This window comes from Vulpes lagopus, chromosome 7, assembly GCF_018345385.1.
Source record: "Vulpes lagopus strain Blue_001 chromosome 7, ASM1834538v1, whole genome shotgun sequence".
In the NCBI taxonomy this organism is placed as follows: domain Eukaryota; kingdom Metazoa; phylum Chordata; class Mammalia; order Carnivora; family Canidae; genus Vulpes; species Vulpes lagopus.
Window position 1 is genome coordinate 10,021,878 of NC_054830.1, and position 16,163 is coordinate 10,038,040.

Here is a 16,163-nt window from a genome sequence, read left to right on the forward strand (position 1 = left end):
CGGCTCCCCGCGTGTGCAGTGACGCTGGCGCGGGGCGGGGGGGCGTGTACTTGGAGGGGGGGAGAGTTGTGGGGGCAGATCCAGCGCGTGGCCGGGGGTGATGCCCTGGGTTATGGGGGGGGTCGCGTGATGAGGGTTAAGGGAAGGTGGGGGCTCCGGGCTCCCACTATGGTGCGGAGCGTGGGCAGGCCGGGGTGGGACAGGGCTGGGAGCTGTGTTAGGGACTCTGGAGCTTTGAGGCCCTGATGGGAGTGGTTCGGGGGCAGGGCCTTGCGGCTGTGTTGGAGGCGCTCAGGGCCACAATGAGAGAATTGTTGCTGGGGTCAGTCCTGGCGGCGGCTGGAGCAAAAAGCCTCGGTTCCGGCTCAGCTGCTCCGCTCTTGACAGCCGGGCCTCGGGCTGGGGCTGCGGCCTTCGGCGCATGCTCCGGCGGCTCCAGCTCCGCGCCTCCGCGCCTCCGCGTGGAAAGTCCTGGAACTGCACACCCCGGAGGCTCACGCGGCGCCTCTGTCGCCCCCGCGCGGTCACAGGGGTGCTGCGGCCCCCACCCGACACAGGCCCCGCGCAGGTCCGCAAAACGGCTTTATTCCCCCCCGAAGGCTCCGCGCTGCGGTCCTGGGCCCGGGGCGGGCTGACTTGGCCTCTGGGACTCCTGGCTCGCCTAGAGGTGGCTGAGGCTGCTGTGCCGGGAGCTGCGCAGCGAGCTGGCCTCCCAGGCGCTCCTGGTTAGGGCCAGCCCCGCCGGGCTGCCCTTGGCGCCGGGCCTCGGGGGCAGGAGGCGAAGCAGTTGGCGCAGCACCGCCTGGCGCAGCAGGATGTACACCCAGGGGTCCAGGATCTGGTTCCATGAAGCGAGGCGCACAGCCAGAAACAGCGGCCGCTGCAGGGAGCTGGAGCCCCAGCCCCCGACAGCCAGCACCACTAACACCTGCGGGAGAAGCCGGTGTGAGCGGTGGGGCAGGCGGAGGAGAAGGGGACGGGCCAGGGGTGGGGCCGGGTGGGTGAGCGCGCGGCCGGCGGGGAAGGGAGCCGTGAGCAGCAGCAGAGGCTCACAGGCTGGGGAGACGGGAGTCTCCGTGAAGGAGGCGCCACGGAGCGGGCCGAAGGGGGCGTGGCAGAAGCAAAGGTCTGCGGTGCTGGGGCTCGAACAGAAAAGGAGAGAAGCGCCGGGCGGCCCGAAGGACAGCGCGCCCGGGGGAGAAGAGGAGCGGGGCGCGTGCTGCTGGAAGGGGTTCGGGCCCCGCGCGTCCGGGCCTCGAGCGGGGGGGCCGGGAGGAGGCGCGCCTGGGTGGGCGGCCCTACGCCTGGGTGGGAGGCCCCAGGCCGGGGTAAGCGGAGGGGGTGGGATGTCCGAGCGGGGCCGGGGGGCGGGGAAGGGAGCGAGAACCCAGGTACCCCAGGACGGCGGGGGACGGGAGGAGCCTGGCCCGAGGGGCGTGTGCGCCCCTCACCAGCAGCGGGCTCCAGCAGATGCACGACACCACCATGATGCCCACGAGCTGGCCCACCATCTCCACATCGTGGGCGCGGGCTCTGCGCGCGGAGCCCCGGCCCGGGGAACCGCCGGGGGCCGAAGCGACGGACGAGGAGGACGAGGCGGAGGCCGAGCGGGGCGCGCGCGCCCCCCAGTGGCGGCGGCCGTCGGGGCCGCAGGCCTGAGGACGCCGTCGAGAGCGGCGGCGGCGCCAGCGCGCGCGCAGCAGGGCCAGGCCGCTGAGCGTGTTGCACACGAGCGCGGCGAGCAGCGCGGCCAGGCCGAGGCCGGCGAAGAGGCCGGCGAGCAGCGCCTGGCGCCAGCCGCCCGCCGGGCCCAGGCCGATGAAGCACCACGTGCCCGGGTACTGCAGCTCGTAGCGGCCCACGCGCGCCAGCGGCAGCAGCGCCACGGCCAAGGCCAGCGCGGCCAGCACGGCCAGCGCCAGGCGCGCGCGGGCCGCCGAGACGCGCGCCGCGTGCAGCAGCGGCCGCGTGACGCCCACGCAGCGCTCCACGGCCATGCCGCAGCCGAGCAGCAGCGGGCACAGGCCGAAGAAGACCATGCAGCCGCCCAGGAAGTGGCAGGCGCCGCCGGCCGGAGAGCGGCCCGCCGCGTACAGGCGCAGCACCAGCGCCCCCGGGATGACGTGGCCCGCCAGGTCCGTGGCCAGGAGGCTGGCGACGAACAGCAGGAAGGTGGCGGCCGAGCGGCGGCGGCGCAGGCGGCCCGCGGCCTGCGCCAGCAGCGCCAGCGCCAGCACGTTGGACACGGCGCCCAGGGTCATGGAGAAGATGGGCAGCGCCGGCGACGCGCTCGCCCGGCCGGACGGCGGCCAGGCCGACGCGTTGGGAGCCCCGGGCTCCGCGCACGTGGTCGCCTCCCCGGCCAGGCTCAGGTTGAGGGGCCCGCAGAGACTCATGTCAGGTGCTGGGGGGGGGGGCTGGGGAGAGGAGAGGAAGGGCACCGTGAGGCGGTGCCGGCCGGGCGCCTGCCCTGCAGCCCCGCAGCCCCCAGCCCTCCAGCGCTGCAGCCCTCCAGCCCCGCAGCCCTGCAGCCCCCCAGCCCCGCAGCCCTCCAGCCCCCCAGCCCTCCAGCCCCGCAGCCCTCCAGCCCCCCAGCCCCGCAGCCCTCCAGCCCCCCAGCCCCGCAGCCCTCCAGCCCCCCAGCCCCGCAGCCCTCCAGCCCCCCAGCCCTCCAGCCCTCCAGCCCCCCAGCCCCGCAGCCCTCCAGCCCCGCAGCCCTCCAGCCCCCCAGCCCTCCAGCCGTCCAGCCCCCTCCAGCCGTCCAGCCCTGCAGCCCCCCAGCCGTCCAGCCCCCTCCAGCCGTCCAGCCCTCCAGCCCCCCAGCCCTCCAGCCGTCCAGCCCCCTCCAGCCGTCCAGCCCCCTCCAGCCGTCCAGCCCTGCAGCCCCCCAGCCGTCCAGCCCCCTCCAGCCGTCCAGCCCCCCAGCCCTCCAGCCCCCTCCAGCCCCCTCCAGCCGTCCAGCCCTCCAGCCCAGAGCCCCGCTCGATGCCACGTTCTTCTTGTCCACTCTCCCTGCGGCCGCTCCGGATGACCCCGACCCCGGCTGCCCATGCCCGACCCCTTCCTCCTCCCCTGCCCCATCAGCTCATCTCTTGCCAGGGCCCCTCGCCACCTTCTCTGTCCACCTTGGTTCCCTGAGCTCCAGCCTTCCCTGTCTCTGTCCCCACCTCTGGACATCTCGGATCCACTTCTGACACCCACCTCAGTTTCGCAGCACAGCGAATTCCCGGTCCCCTGCTCGTCTGACTCCCACTCACCCGTTTCTGATCACAGGGCCCCACCTGGCCTCACGGCCCGGTCTCTGACCATCACAGGTCACGTTTTCCCCAGTCCCATGTGTGATGCTCACAGCCCCAGCTCTGCCACCACAGGCGCCTCTCTATCCCCAGTCCCTGTCCCCACACTGCCATCTCGGAGTTCTGTTCCTGTCTCACCCAGGCCCTGCTCCTGACCACGGCCACCTCATCGTGGATGCCCGTGGTTCCCATCCCCCCCTCCAAGTCCCTGCCTCGAAGGCCTCAAGGCAGGCCCAGCAACCCCCATTCCTTGATACCCCAGAGGTGAGGGCTGAGAGGGCAGAGCTGCCTGCTGGCCAGATGGGAAGGGCAGATGGGGACAGACCGCAAGACTCACAGGGACTGATAGATGGGGCTGAGAGTCAAGAACACAGGCCAGAGAGACTGAGGTGGCCATGGCCCCATCCTCCCACCCCCTCCCCCCCCCACCAGAGATCCTCAGGCCCCAGGCTTCTTACCCACACAGTTTGGGACGCCAGGTCCCCATCGCCTGCTGCTTGGCCCTGCTGCCTGCTGCACCCGCGCCCGCTGCACCAGAGCGCTCTCCGGCAGGCCGCTCCCTCTCCCTCCCTCCTGGGGCGGCTCCCCAGCTCCCTGCCTCCTCCCGCCACCCGTGCTCTGGCCTCCAGGGGCCGCTCCGGCTATCTTGCGCTATCTTGCGCCCGCAGGGGACCTAGGGTGGCAAAGACCCATCTGTGCTCCTGGCAATGGGCAGGGGCCACTCTGGACCCCAGCTGCCCCCTCCAGGACGGGGGCTCTCGGGGAGTTGGCTTGGTTCCCCATGACCCCCTCCCTGCCGGCGGGGCGGGAGTAGCCCTCCCCCCACCCCCAGGCGCGGGCCTTTCGCCTGCCTCATTAATAAAGTGGATAAAATCTAAACACTGGAAAATGTGAGCATCGCCCAGGGCGGGCTGGGGCAGCTGCAGGGGGTGCCACTGCCCCCAGGGGGACTGCGAGGTGGGGGGAGCTAACCCCGCCTGGGGGCAGCCCCACCATCTTGCCCTGCCAAAGCCTCCACAATGTTGGGGTGGTGGCCCCAGCGGTGGTGGTGGGCAGCGCCTCTTGTGCACCAGCTTGGGTCTGGCCCAGCCTGGCCAGGAGACCCGCCCACTATTTACACAGGGGCTTAAAGCTCAGGCCAGGGCCAGCGTGAGTCAAACCCTGGGAGGGGCAAGAGAGGAGGCAAAGAGGGGGCAAGGGACTCTGTCCTGGGACACACAAGTCCCAAGCCACCTGTGGACACAACTGCAGCCTCACATCCTGCCCTGACAAGCAGGGGCACACACACAGTCTCACATTCTAAGACACAGGGTCATACCTCTTCACATCCTAAGACCAGATCCTGCCAGTCTGTCCCCAGCACAGCAGGAGCCACATCATCCAACCCCTGAACACGGTGACAGCATCACCCCGAGGACCCCTGGAGATCCCCATTGTCACTGGTTCTAACTTAACATGCTGAGATGCAATCCCCTGAGAAAATGCTTGGAGCACGGAGACACCCAGACAATCCCTTCCTCCTCCGAGACAGCCCACCAAGCCACACTCACCCAGACACCCCCGAATGGTCCAAGACAGGCCCCACGAATACACTCCACACCCCCAAGATGCAAGGGGTGGCACCTCCAGGGCATCTTGAGATCTAGCTGGTTAACACCTACCCTAGAACAGAAACACCCAGAGACATACATACACCCCTGGACACGTCGAGCTGCGCTTACACGGCCGCGCTCCACAGCACCGACACCCTGATAGACACAGGCCTACGGTCTAAATGCCGAGACGCACAGCCACACCCCTTCATACCCTGAGCTGTTTACCAGCATAGACACGGAGCACCCCCCAACAGCTGTCTCCATTCCCTCCCCCACCCAAGAATACAACCGGGGGCTGCACACACACCTCCGGCCCGGCCAGTCCCCCCAGCTCCCCTCTCCCAGGCAGGCCCAGTGCCCGCCTGTGCAAAGTAGAGATGAAAATGGGGAGCGGGTAGAACTGAGACATTCCTGCAGGGACCTCTGGCCTGGTTCCCCTTGCTTCCACTCCTGCCCTTCCCTCCAGGTCTGGCCAGGGTCCCACCCCCCTCCTCGATCTCCACTCAATCCTGGAGGATGAAGTGGGTTGTCAAAACAAGCACGCAGGGTTTATGTCCAGGGCCTGAACATGGTGCACCATGGGCGCCAGCAGACCCCACACATCTGCAGTCAGCAGGAGCCCGCAGGAGTGGCAGCCACACCATGACCGCTCCCCTCAGTCTTGGGGACCCCCCCCACAGCACTTGCCCTGGCAGGCTTCCATCTTGGGCCCCCTCATCTCTTTTTTCCCAAGCCAGCCTTCCCGGCCTCCCAGCCCTGATGCTCCCTGTGGCCCTGGGCGCCAACAGCCTCACGCCCACTGTTCACATCAGGCTCGAGGTGACGGGAGGCCTGGCTCTAGGCGAGCAAGATTTGAACCTCAGTAGGCCTAGCAGCTCCGGCCTTTGACTGGAAGCCTTGTGGCCGGCAGCCAGAAAGCTCATCAGGCGGAACGGGTGGGGGGAGGCCCAGGCAGGCTCCTAATTCAATTTGGAGCCTGAGGAGGATGGATTTCAGCTGCTACATTCTTTCCCAGCCCTGGCTCACCCCCTTCTCCCACCCTAAAGCCGAGGCCGCCACACAGGTCCAACAGCAGATAGATTCTTTATGTTTAAGACAGCAAATTCAGATATAAAATGCCCACTGCCATCCTCCCTCCTGCCCCTTCCATCCGGGGCTGGGCTGAGGGGGACACAGGGCAGGGGAGGCAGGGAGGTTGGGGGGTTCACAGCAGACTAGTGTTTCGGATGCAGAGGTAACAGACTCCACGGTGAGGGGGCTCCTCTCTGGGTGGGGTGCGGGGAGGAGGGCATTATTGCATTTGCTGAGGGGGGAATGCCCCCCTTCTGCATTCCCTGCAGCAGGAAACTAGGGAGGTCACGACCCCCAAACAGGCCCCAGGGAGATGAGGGACCAGTTTGGCAGCTGATGCGGAAAGTGTTGGGGGCGGAGGGTGGCCGCCCCATCTGGCTGGGCCCTCCCCCCTCCCTGCGCCTGACTCGGCTGAGGTAAGTGGGGAGCAGGGCAAGGGGGGACCGGGGACCCCAGCCAGGGTGGGAGCTGGGGAGGGGTGGTACCGATTGGAGTGGGGCGGAGGCTGGGCCCCACCACCACTCTGCATCATCCTTGGGCCCTTGAGCAAGGTCCAAGCCGGATGCTGGGGTCCAGGCCATGGAGGCCCTCCCACTGGGGGCTCCCACCAAGCAGAGCCAGGTCACTGAGAGGTCTGGAGGGAGGCCTAGAAGCGGCCGACCTTGGCATCCCCAATGGCACCCCAGACGTCAAAGACGAACTCATCAGGGAAGGCAAAGTCACCAAGCCGTTCGTCCAGGGCCTCGGCGAGCTCATCTGGGTTCCTTTTGTCCTTTCCAAGCTCTACCATGGTGGCCGCTGGACAAGGGTGTGGGGGGTGACAGGATGGAAGCACAGATGACAGAGGTACTCAGGGCAGACCCAGCCCCACAGGACCTAGAAGCCCTCTCCCCCAGACTTGCACACCCCCCGGACCCAGGCTCCCCACTCACCCAACTCCGTGTCCCTGATGCCCATGTAACTCTCCAGCAGGTCATCTACCTTCTCAATCGCCTTCTCCTCAAAGGCTGAGGGCTGGGGGGGCGGGAGGAACAGTGATATCACAAAACCATGAATAAATCTGTAATTATATTATTTATAATATAATAATTATATTACTAGGTGTGGGATGCTCTTTTCACCACTCTACGTGTATTAACCCACAGCTCATCCTCCCCACAGCCCTGTGATAGTCTTACTAGCCCACTATTTAAAAATGAGGAAACTGAGGCCCGCTTGCCCAACCAAGGTCCCAGAGCTGGAATGTGGCAGAGGTAGATTTGAATCTAGTGCACAAAGCCCCTCCGCCAACCGAGGCTGCAGCCACCTACGGATGTCCGGGGCCGGGCCAGAACACTCACCACATCCTCTACTGTGGCAGGGCCGCGGGATCTGAGCCGGAGGGTCCCTCGGCCAGTGCCCAGCTGGGGGCCAGAGCCAGGACGGCCACCCCCTGAGCGGACACCGATCATGTCTGTGGGAGGCAGGGAAGGGGTGAGGGTCTGGGAAGCCCTGGGCAGGACCCCAGGCAGCCTAGCCTCAGAGACCCCCTTCTACCTTCACCAAGCTTCTGCAGGTTCTGGGGGGCTGCCCTCCCTCCATCTGACCCCAGGAATGCAGGCCCCCTACTGGGCTCAGCAAGGATGGAGAAAGGACAGCCAGGGGCAAAAAATGGAAAAGGCTGGAGGGGAGACAGAGGGGGCCCTGTTCCCAGGGCCTGAAGGACAGGAAGGGGTGGGGCCTGGGTCTTGAGCGGTTCTCCCCAAGGCCAAGGGGAGACACAGCTGCCAGGGGCCAAGGACCAGCCCAAACGGCCTGGGGAAGTGTTTGAGAGTCCCCCACCCCCACCTTAGGGGCCTCAGGCTCATTCCAGAAAGTTAGTGAAGCCAGACAGAGAAGTGGGGGTGCAGGAACAAGGCAGCCAAGCCTGGCTTCTCAGGCCTGGGGGGGGGGCACTCGCCAGAGTTGGGGGCGCTTGGCTGGGCTAATGGTTCCGGGAAGCTGGGTGTGGGGGCAACTTCCTCCTTGCTCTTACCCTCCTCCCAGGCTGGGCGGAGAGCCAGCACCCCCTCCCCAGGGCAAGGCGGAGCTACCCCCCCATTCCACTGCGGCTGGCTGGCCTTGGGCGCCACCTGCTGGTGTCTCCCCGCCACTGCGGCCCAAACCCCAGGGACGGGGGCCAAGGCGGTGGTCCAGGCAGCAGGGCCTCACCGAAGGCCTTGCGGGGCTCTGTGAGCTTCAGCGTGAAGGTGCGGCCTCGGGGCAGCTCCTTGAGCAGACGAGCCACCTCGTAGTGCCGGCAGCCCAGCAGACTCTGCCCGTTAATGGCCTCGATCATATCACCCACACTGATGAGCTGGATGTGGTCGATCACGCTTCCCTCCTTGATGCGCTGTGCAGAGAGGAGTGGTCAGCCCCCATGGCTCTGCCTTTGGGTCCTATGGCCCACCTGTACCCTCAGGACTCGGGGTGCCCCAGCTACCCCAGGCACCTTGATGAAGGCATAGCCGGCCCCGTTGTCAGTGATGGTGAGCCCCAGCGCCTCCTCTGACTTGAACACCTCTACCTCCTTGCGCTGCCCCTTGACGTGGGCAAAGATGAAGTCCTCCAGCCCGATCTGGCCCCCCAAGAGCTTGTCCATGTCCACTTTGTGGGTGTTGAGGGTACAAAACATCACCTGCGTGGGTAGGAGACACTCAACCCTCACCTCCCTCCCTCACCCTTTGCTAACCACCACCCGAGGGGAAAGGAGGGTGCTAGGAAAGGGCTGGAGGTCCCTGCCTGACCACCCCAGAGTGGCCCCCACTTGGATGCAGCTCTGCTAGGGCTGGGATTTCCCTGCTGCTTCCAGGGCATAGAGCCTGGCACACAGCGGATGCTCAGTAAGGGTTTGTGGAATGAATGAAGGTGCACAGATTGCCCACAACACCTGCTGAGACCTTTGCATCAACCTCCTGCTCAACCTCACTGTTTCCCATCTTTCAGCTCCCAAAGTCCTTGGGGTAAGGCCTTCCAATGAATCATAGAGAAATGAATCTCGCATCTAACCTCCAGACCCCGTAATCAACTGGGGCACTAGTCTCCCAATGCATGATGGGAATGTCACAAACAGCCCTGGTCATGCACTTCTGCAGTCCACTGGGGCATGGGCCTCCCAATGCCTAATGGGAACTCAGCACCCAGGCTTGGCCTCCAGGTCCCCGCAACTCACTGGGGAGCAGACCTCAGCGGGCATAACTTTAGCACTGGAGCCGTGGCTCACGAGCTGGATGTACGCCCAGGCCTCAGCCCACCATCAGGGACCCCGGTGCCCAGCTCCCCAGTGGTACCTCGGCAGCTGGCAGCCGGAAGGCCTCGGCGATCTTGCCGTACAGCTCCTTGACGTTGGTGAAGCCCTCGATGCGGCCAGTGGGACTGCCGTGGGCCAGCTGGGTGTGGAACACGAGGCGGGGCCGCAGGGCCGGGGGAGGCGGGGGTAGGCCCATGTGGGGCCCCCCTGCCCCACCCCCACCCAGGGGCCCTGGCTCCCCCACGCCCAGCCCCCCACGGCCTGGCTCGGCCTCCTCATTTTCCACCAGAGGCGGCGCCTTTTTCCGCCGCCCCAGTCCCAGCGGCATGAGCAGCGAGAAGTGGGGGCGCACTCTGGAGATCTGCAGGGTGGAAAATGGGCTTAGGACCTGGCCAGGGGCCTTGACCCGCCTGTCCCCCACTATTAGCACCCTACTGGCCTTATGAAATATTTAGAGCACAGACTGGCCTTGGGTCAAAATCTGGTCCCGGCACTTATGTGCCTTGTACAGAAGTAGTAACGGCAGCTAATACCTACTAAGATCCCGAGCAAACTGTGCTGTGACCTTACTTCATCTTTACACCACACCAGGACGTGAGGACCATATGAGGTTATGATTATGCCCATTTAAGAGATGAGAAAATGGAGGCTCAAAGTGGTTATGCTGCTCTTGATTTTTCTATTGGTGGCAGCCACTAGTGCTGTGCACAAAAAACTGCTGACTCTCCTTTCAGGGCACACAGGCAGGTGACACTTGCTGATCTCTTCGTGACAGGGCAGGCACATGACTAGTTCTGGCCACTGAGTTGTGAGAGGAAGCGACACATGGCATTTCTGGGCTGAAGCATTTAGTTATGGGAGCAAGAGACATGGATGGGGGGGTGGGGTAGGGGGGCGGTTCTTTATCTCCCAGACATGGTGACTGGCCCCATCTGGTAAGGTGACAACTCCATCGGCCAGCCCCTGGGTGACTACAAAGTATGGAACCTCCAGCCGAGCTGCAGTAATGCAGCACGAACAAAAAAAATAAACCTTTGTGGAGTTCACCCAGGAAGATTTGCGGGGCATCCTTTGTTCCTGTAGCAAAACTTGTCCTGATATACTCTTTTCCTTTCCTTTGTTTTCTTTCCTCCACCCCCATTTCCTCTCAGTTTCTTTCTTCCTCCCTCGTTTCAAATATTTTTTGCATACTCACTATATGCCATGCATATTTTAGACATTGCCTTCAGTAAGACAAGCAAGGTCCCTGACCGGGGCCACTATGTGCCATTGCACAGGTTGTTCACTGTGCAAAAGCACCAGACCAAGGTGGCAGGTAGGAATGAAATTCAGCCTGTGCTCTGCTTGCTGAAGCTACACGCCAAGCTGATGGGTCTGCTGGGAGGAAGGGCTGCCTCTCTCCAATTCCCTCAGGGTGCCATGGATGCTAGCTGTCCATGTTGTCCAGAGCATACAGTCCAGAGGAAAAGGCAGATGCACAGTGAGCAAGCACATGTGTCAAAGTCTAATATAATTTCTAATCGTGCTATGAAGACAGTAAGACAAGTTCTTCAACAGACAAGGTCAAGGAGGGCCTCTCTGAGCAGGTGAAACTGAGCCTGAGGCCTGAATGATAGGAAGTATTCATATGAGGATGTGAGGCAAGAAGGCTCCAGGCAGAGGGAACAGCCAGTACAAAGGCCCTGAAGGGGGGACGTGCTTGGTGTGTTTGAGGAGCAGCTAGGCGGCCTGTGTGGTTGGAACAGAATGGTAAAGGGGACAGCAGGAGGAGGGAGGGGGCAGAGCGACCAGGGCCTCGTGGGCTCAGGGAAGACTTAGGCCTTTGCTCTCAGTGAGGTGGCAGTCACGGGGGTGGTTCTGAGCAGACTCACAGACTCACAGACTCACAGACAAGCAAGAGACCAGTGTAACCAGAGAGGAGTGAGCCATGGGAGAGCGCAGAGGGGTGGTAAAAAGAGGTGATAAGGCGTGGGAGGGGTCGATGGTGCCGGCCCTCCAGACTGGGAAAGAGTTCGGATTTCATTTTCGAGTCACGCATCCGAAGTCACAGAAGCCAGGTGAGCTCTGTGGTCTGTTAGACTCCCATGCAAAGTGGTTCCCTAAGCAGCTCAATCTCCCTGAGCCTGGGATGTCCACTCTGCAAGCGGGGCCAGGCTGTGCTGAGGAGCACATTACGCCAAATTTGGTTTTTCTGTGTAAAGGGGACTTCCTGCTCCCTCCCTTAAGACCTCTTCCTCCAGGGGGCCATCCTGGATTCAGCCAAGCCCAGTGCGCTGCACCCACCCTCAGGCCTCCACTCCTTGGCTGCTGCACTGATGCGCCTGCTCTCCCAACACCACCTCCAGGAGCACCTGCTCCAGCCCCAGCGTCTCTCACCTACACTAGTGCAGTTGCCTCCTGGGAGTCAGCGGCTTCTGCCCTCGCCCTCCACGGTCTGTGTCAACAGAGCAGCCAGAATGATCCTGTAAAACAGAAGTCACGTCACATCCGTCCTCTGCTCCAACCCCTCCCAGGGCTTCTACCTCCTTCAGAGTAAGAGTCAACATTCTCCTTTCAACCCACAGGCCCCAAGAGATCTGCCCCCATGGCCTCCCTGCCCTCACCTCCACCCACTCTCCGCCTTGCTCATCCCTCTCAGGCACACTCAGCCTCCTAGGCTCAGTGCTTCTGCGTTTGACTCTGCCTTCTGGCATCCACACAACTCATCCTTGCATCTCTTTCAATGCAATGGGATATATATTTCATCCACTATTCTTGTCTGCTGTTTTCCGAAAGGGCAAGGAATTTTGTCTGCCTTATGCATCCTTATACTCTTAGCACAGAGAACACTGCCTGGTGCATAGCAGGTGCTCAATAAATACTTGTTGAATGAACGTATGGATGAATGATCCTAATATTCATCAGCCCATCAGTCCCTGTGCCTGGCTTTGGGGAGACAGAAGGACCCAGGCTATAGTCCCTGCCCCAAGGGGGTCTTGTCTCACCAGCAAAAGAGCAAGCGCCCCCCTGTGGTCCTCATCCCTTGCTTCCCAGCATAGTGCTGGGGACAGGGTAGGTGCTCCATCTAGCCACACTGATTTCTCCCTCACCTTTCATTATGGTTTTGTTTTCACTCCCTTCATAATCAAGGATGCTGAACAACTTTTTTCTTTTTCCATGGGGACAGGGAAAGGTTGGGGTGGTGGTGGAGGAGAATCTTAAGCAGGCTCTACAACCAGTGTGGAGCCTGATGTGGGGCTTGATCTCACAACCCTGAGATCATGACCTGAGCTGAAATCAAGAGTCAGACGCTTAACCAACTGAGCCACCCAGGCGCTCCAGGCTTAACAGCTTTTTTTTTAAAGATTGTATTTATTCATGAGAGACATACACAGAGAGAGGCAGAGACATAGGCAGAGGGAGAAGCAGACTCCCTGCGGGGAGCCTGATGCAGAACTTGATCCCTTGACCCCAGGATTATGCCCTGAGCCAAAGGCAGACGCTCAACCCCTGAGTAATGCTTAACAACTTTTAAGACATTTATTAACTGCTTGGATTTGTCGTTTTGTGAATTGTCTAAGTCTTTGCCCATTTTTAAAAACTGCACAGTTTGTTTTTTATTGTAATGCCTATATCTTTTTCTTTTTTTTAAAAAAGATTTTATTTATTTATTCATGGGAAACACAGAGACAGAGAAAGGCAGAGACACAGGCAGAAGGTGAAGCAGGCTCCATGTGGGGAGCCCAATGTGGGACTTGATCCTGGGTTTCCAGGATCAAGCCCTGGGCTGCAGGTGGCGCTAAACCGCTGAGCCACTGGACTGCCCTGCCTATATCTTTTTCTTATTGATTTTTGGGAACTGTTTACATATTTGGGATACTAGTCTTTTATTGGCTACTTCATCTAACCATAGCACACATCACAGTAAGCCTTCACCTAATATCTGATAAAAAACAAATTCTGAATGAATAAACCCATACTGCCCCCTCAGAGTATTACAACACACTCAGTGATGCTTCAAACCAAACCAAACCAAACCCCTCATCATCACCTCCCCTGTTCTCCTCCTGCTGCCCCTCATACATCTTAGCGGGATGCTGAGAACATGAGTCTGGAACCTGGCTTCTCCACTTACTAGCTGTGTGACCTTGGGCAAGTATCTTAAATTCTCTGAGCTCCAAGGAGGGTGGCCTGGGTTCAAGTCCCATCCTTGCCACTTACCAGCTGCGTGGTCGTGGGCAAGTGTCACTTCATGTGATGGAGCCTCAGTTTTCTCAGTCGAAAAATGGGTGGAATTCCTGTCTCTCTCCAGGTGCTTATGGGAATCCAAAGAGATTGTGCAGACAACCCGATTAGCATTTTGCCTGACATTCAATTTAAGGAAACTGTTACTAGTATTGTCATTATTATCATGGCCTCCTCCCCTGCCCCCCCCCCCCCCCCCCCCCCCCCCCCCCGCCGCCCAGGAACATCCCAATCCATGCTTCTGCTGTCTGCGGAGGCCTAGTCTAGGTGGCCTCCTCCAGGCAGCCTCCCTGGCTTGCCCCAGCCTGCTGGAACTGCCCCTGTGGTCCAGACAGCTCAAGGCCCATGAACTTAATTACACATTATCCCGGCAGAACTCTTGTCTTTCAGTCCCAGGCTACTATTTCACTTCATGTCTCTATTTTAAAATGTAAACCAGATCACGTCACTCCCCGGCTTCCAATCTTACAGCAGTCTCCTACCTTTACAGAGAAAAAGTTCTAAACTCCTTAATATGAGCCACAGGCCCCTGCAGAACTGCCACTCTGGCAGCAGCTCGTGCCCCCACATACTATCCCAAGCTCCATCCAGCCTCAGAGTTTTTGCCCAGGCTGGGCCCCCTGCCTGACCTTTGCTGGGCCACCTTCTTTCTGTCATTTAGATCTTGTCTCCAAAGTCGCCTCCTTCAAAAGCCACCCCCTTTACCCACAGATTCCACCTGGCCACCCCCCTCATATTTTATTCATAGCACACCGCACTTACTACCATCCACGGGTACTGTCTTTATCTACTTGTTAACTTGCTTGCTGCCCTTTTCCCCACTAGGACGGTGGCTCCCAGAGAGCAGGGATTTTTGTCTTGTTTGCTATTACGCCCTCTGTGCCAAGGACAGTGCTTGGCCCATGGGAGGTGCTCAGTAAATGTTTGCAGAATGGATGGGTGTGCGTGCCTCGTGTCCTCATTCAGACTCTGAGCCCTCCTATCCTCAGAACATGCCTGCCGTGGGGCTGCTAACTGCCACTTCCTCCCCACATTCCCAGTCTCCCCTCAAACCTGAACATAGGGATAGTGGAAAAAGTGTCAGCCGGGGGTCCAAGCGCATTGGCTGGAATCCTAGCATCCCCACCCTCACTTCCCTGGGAGGGGCCTGAAACTTAGCAACCCCACCACCAAGCAGAATCACAGTGAGGGCAGCAGGAAGTGAGGAGGGGAGTTCCTGGGAGTTGACAAAAGCTGGGGTGGGGGGAGAGACACCACACCCAACCTCCCCTTTCTAGTAGGATACTGCTTTGGAGGGGAGGGCGGGAGGCAGGGAGGCGGGAGGCCTCTGATTCAGTCTTGAAAAACCGGCTCCCGGGTGTTTCCGGGGAGAACGCCTACTGCCTGGGCCTCAGCGCAGGCTTCCCAGAGGGACCCAGTGGGCAAAGGACCCCAGCATCCAGGCCTCCTATGTCCCCTGCAGATGTCACTCTCTTCTTAGGACCTGGGTATTCAGGCAAGCCTTCCCAGCTCTGGGAGGCAAGACAGGGTTGGTGTCCGGGGACCTCTTAGGGGGGAAGCAAAGACCAGCAGGTGTGGCCCAGGTGTGTGCATGGTTGGGGGATGCAGGCAGCAGCGGGCAGAGGAGCTGGTCGGGAACACCTGAGCCACGGAGCCACTGGGCCACTGATCCATGGAGCCATCTAGTCTAGCGGCTGAGACTCCAGTTCTGGACTCCGAAGCCCGGGTTCGAGTTCCAGCCCTGCCACTTACTAGCCGTGTCACCTTGGGCAAGTCACTCCACTTCTCCGGGTCTGTTGCTTCACCTCTAAAAGAAGTAACAGCACCTTCCATGAGGTGTTTGGACGCAACGATGTGCATGGTAAATACCTGACACGGAAGCGTTCAGCCAGTGCTAGCCGGGGGTGATTTTTTCATGATTATTACCGGGACCTCAGTCCTCTCCAGGTCCCTCTCTCGGCCCTCGAGGGCCGCGTCGAGGCCAAGGTGGGACGAGGGAGGTGCCCGGGCAGGACTCAGAAATGCCGAGCCCGCCGGGACGGGGGCTGCCCAGAGCAGTGCAGGGGGCAGGGTGGGCTGTCGACCCCATCTCAGAGGCGGGAGGTGTTTGACCCCGGCCCCCGGCGGGAAGATGGGCGCCTCTGGGGGAAGGGGCCTCAGGCATCCTGGAGCCCAACCTAGACCTCCAGCAGCGTCCCCGGGGCCGTCCCCCCGCTCCTCGCTCGATCCGCCGGATCCCCATGGGTCCGCGACCCCGCGGGCCCGCGCTGGGGTCCCCGGAGCGACCGTGCCCCTCCCCGCCCGCAGGGACACTCACCTGCGCCGCCGCCGCCACCCGCGCGCGCCCAGCTCGGCCCTCCGCAAACTCCGGCCCGGGCCTCTCCCGCAGCCGCGGCAGGGGGCGGGGCCAGCGCCCGCAGCGCGCCAATCAGGAGCGGCCGCCCGACGCCCGTGGCCAATCCGCGCCGCGCCGCCCAGCGCCGGGTGGGCCCGACGGAAGCATTCCAGAGGGATCCCTCCGCCTCGCCCGGCTCCTCCCGGCCCCCCCGCGCCGCGGCGCAGTGGACCTGCCCACCCAGCAGAAAGCCGCGGCAGGCTGTACCACCGCAGGGCGCGGAGGGGGGACCCGAGGCTGGGCCCCTGCCAATCGCGGGGAAGGAAGGAGGCGAGCAACCAATGGGGAGCTGGGGCCCCTGGACCACGTGCTGC

At 61.9% G+C, this 16,163-nt stretch overlaps 2 protein-coding genes across 7 annotated transcripts; both read right to left on the reverse strand.

The window, feature by feature from the left end:
• Nucleotides 1-115: 115 nt before the first annotated feature.
• On the reverse strand, nt 116-5,838 carry PTGER1 (prostaglandin E receptor 1). Of its 3 annotated transcripts, none has more exons than XM_041760779.1 (3): nt 3,755-5,838; nt 1,452-2,416; nt 116-928 (listed from the first exon to the last, which is right to left on the reverse strand). In XM_041760779.1, the coding sequence occupies exons 2-3, from the start codon at nt 2,394-2,396 to the stop codon at nt 662-664; spliced, it is 1,212 nt and encodes a 403-aa protein (XP_041616713.1). In that variant the 5' UTR covers nt 2,397-2,416; nt 3,755-5,838; the 3' UTR covers nt 116-661. The 3 variants fall into 3 exon arrangements, with proteins under 3 accessions (XP_041616713.1, XP_041616714.1, XP_041616715.1); XM_041760781.1 differs by having other exon boundaries at nt 796-928; nt 1,396-2,416; XM_041760780.1 differs by lacking the exon at nt 3,755-5,838 and having other exon boundaries at nt 1,452-2,509.
• A 119-nt stretch (nt 5,839-5,957) lies between these two features.
• On the reverse strand, nt 5,958-15,898 carry GIPC1 (GIPC PDZ domain containing family member 1). Of its 4 annotated transcripts, XM_041760789.1 has the most exons (10): nt 15,772-15,807; nt 15,207-15,261; nt 13,431-13,524; nt 11,607-11,692; nt 9,271-9,591; nt 8,433-8,618; nt 8,153-8,333; nt 7,303-7,415; nt 6,895-6,976; nt 5,958-6,760 (listed from the first exon to the last, which is right to left on the reverse strand). In XM_041760789.1, the coding sequence occupies exons 5-10, from the start codon at nt 9,556-9,558 to the stop codon at nt 6,609-6,611; spliced, it is 1,002 nt and encodes a 333-aa protein (XP_041616723.1). In that variant the 5' UTR covers nt 9,559-9,591; nt 11,607-11,692; nt 13,431-13,524; nt 15,207-15,261; nt 15,772-15,807; the 3' UTR covers nt 5,958-6,608. The 4 variants fall into 4 exon arrangements, with proteins under 4 accessions (XP_041616723.1, XP_041616720.1, XP_041616722.1 ...); XM_041760786.1 differs by lacking the exon at nt 15,207-15,261 and having other exon boundaries at nt 15,772-15,898; XM_041760788.1 differs by lacking the exon at nt 15,207-15,261 and having other exon boundaries at nt 13,431-13,573; nt 15,772-15,839.
• Nucleotides 15,899-16,163: the final 265 nt, after the last annotated feature.

Bases quoted from the DNA above. Each gene is read 5' to 3' on its own strand.
- PTGER1 (XM_041760779.1), bottom strand. From the start codon at position 2,396: ATGAGTCTCTGCGGGCCCCTCAACCTGAGCCTGGCCGGGGAGGCGACC. The intron at 929-1,451 runs GTGAGGGGCGCA...CTTCTCCCGCAG, and splicing joins TCTGCTGGAGCCCGCTGCTG to GTGTTAGTGGTGCTGGCTGT.
- GIPC1 (XM_041760786.1), bottom strand. From the start codon at position 9,558: ATGCCGCTGGGACTGGGGCGGCGGAAAAAGGCGCCGCCTCTGGTGGAA. The intron at 8,619-9,270 runs GTACCACTGGGG...CTACCCACGCAG, and splicing joins TCCGGCTGCCAGCTGCCGAG to GTGATGTTTTGTACCCTCAA. The intron at 6,761-6,894 runs GTGAGTGGGGAG...ACCCTTGTCCAG, and splicing joins CATCAGGGACACGGAGTTGG to CGGCCACCATGGTAGAGCTT.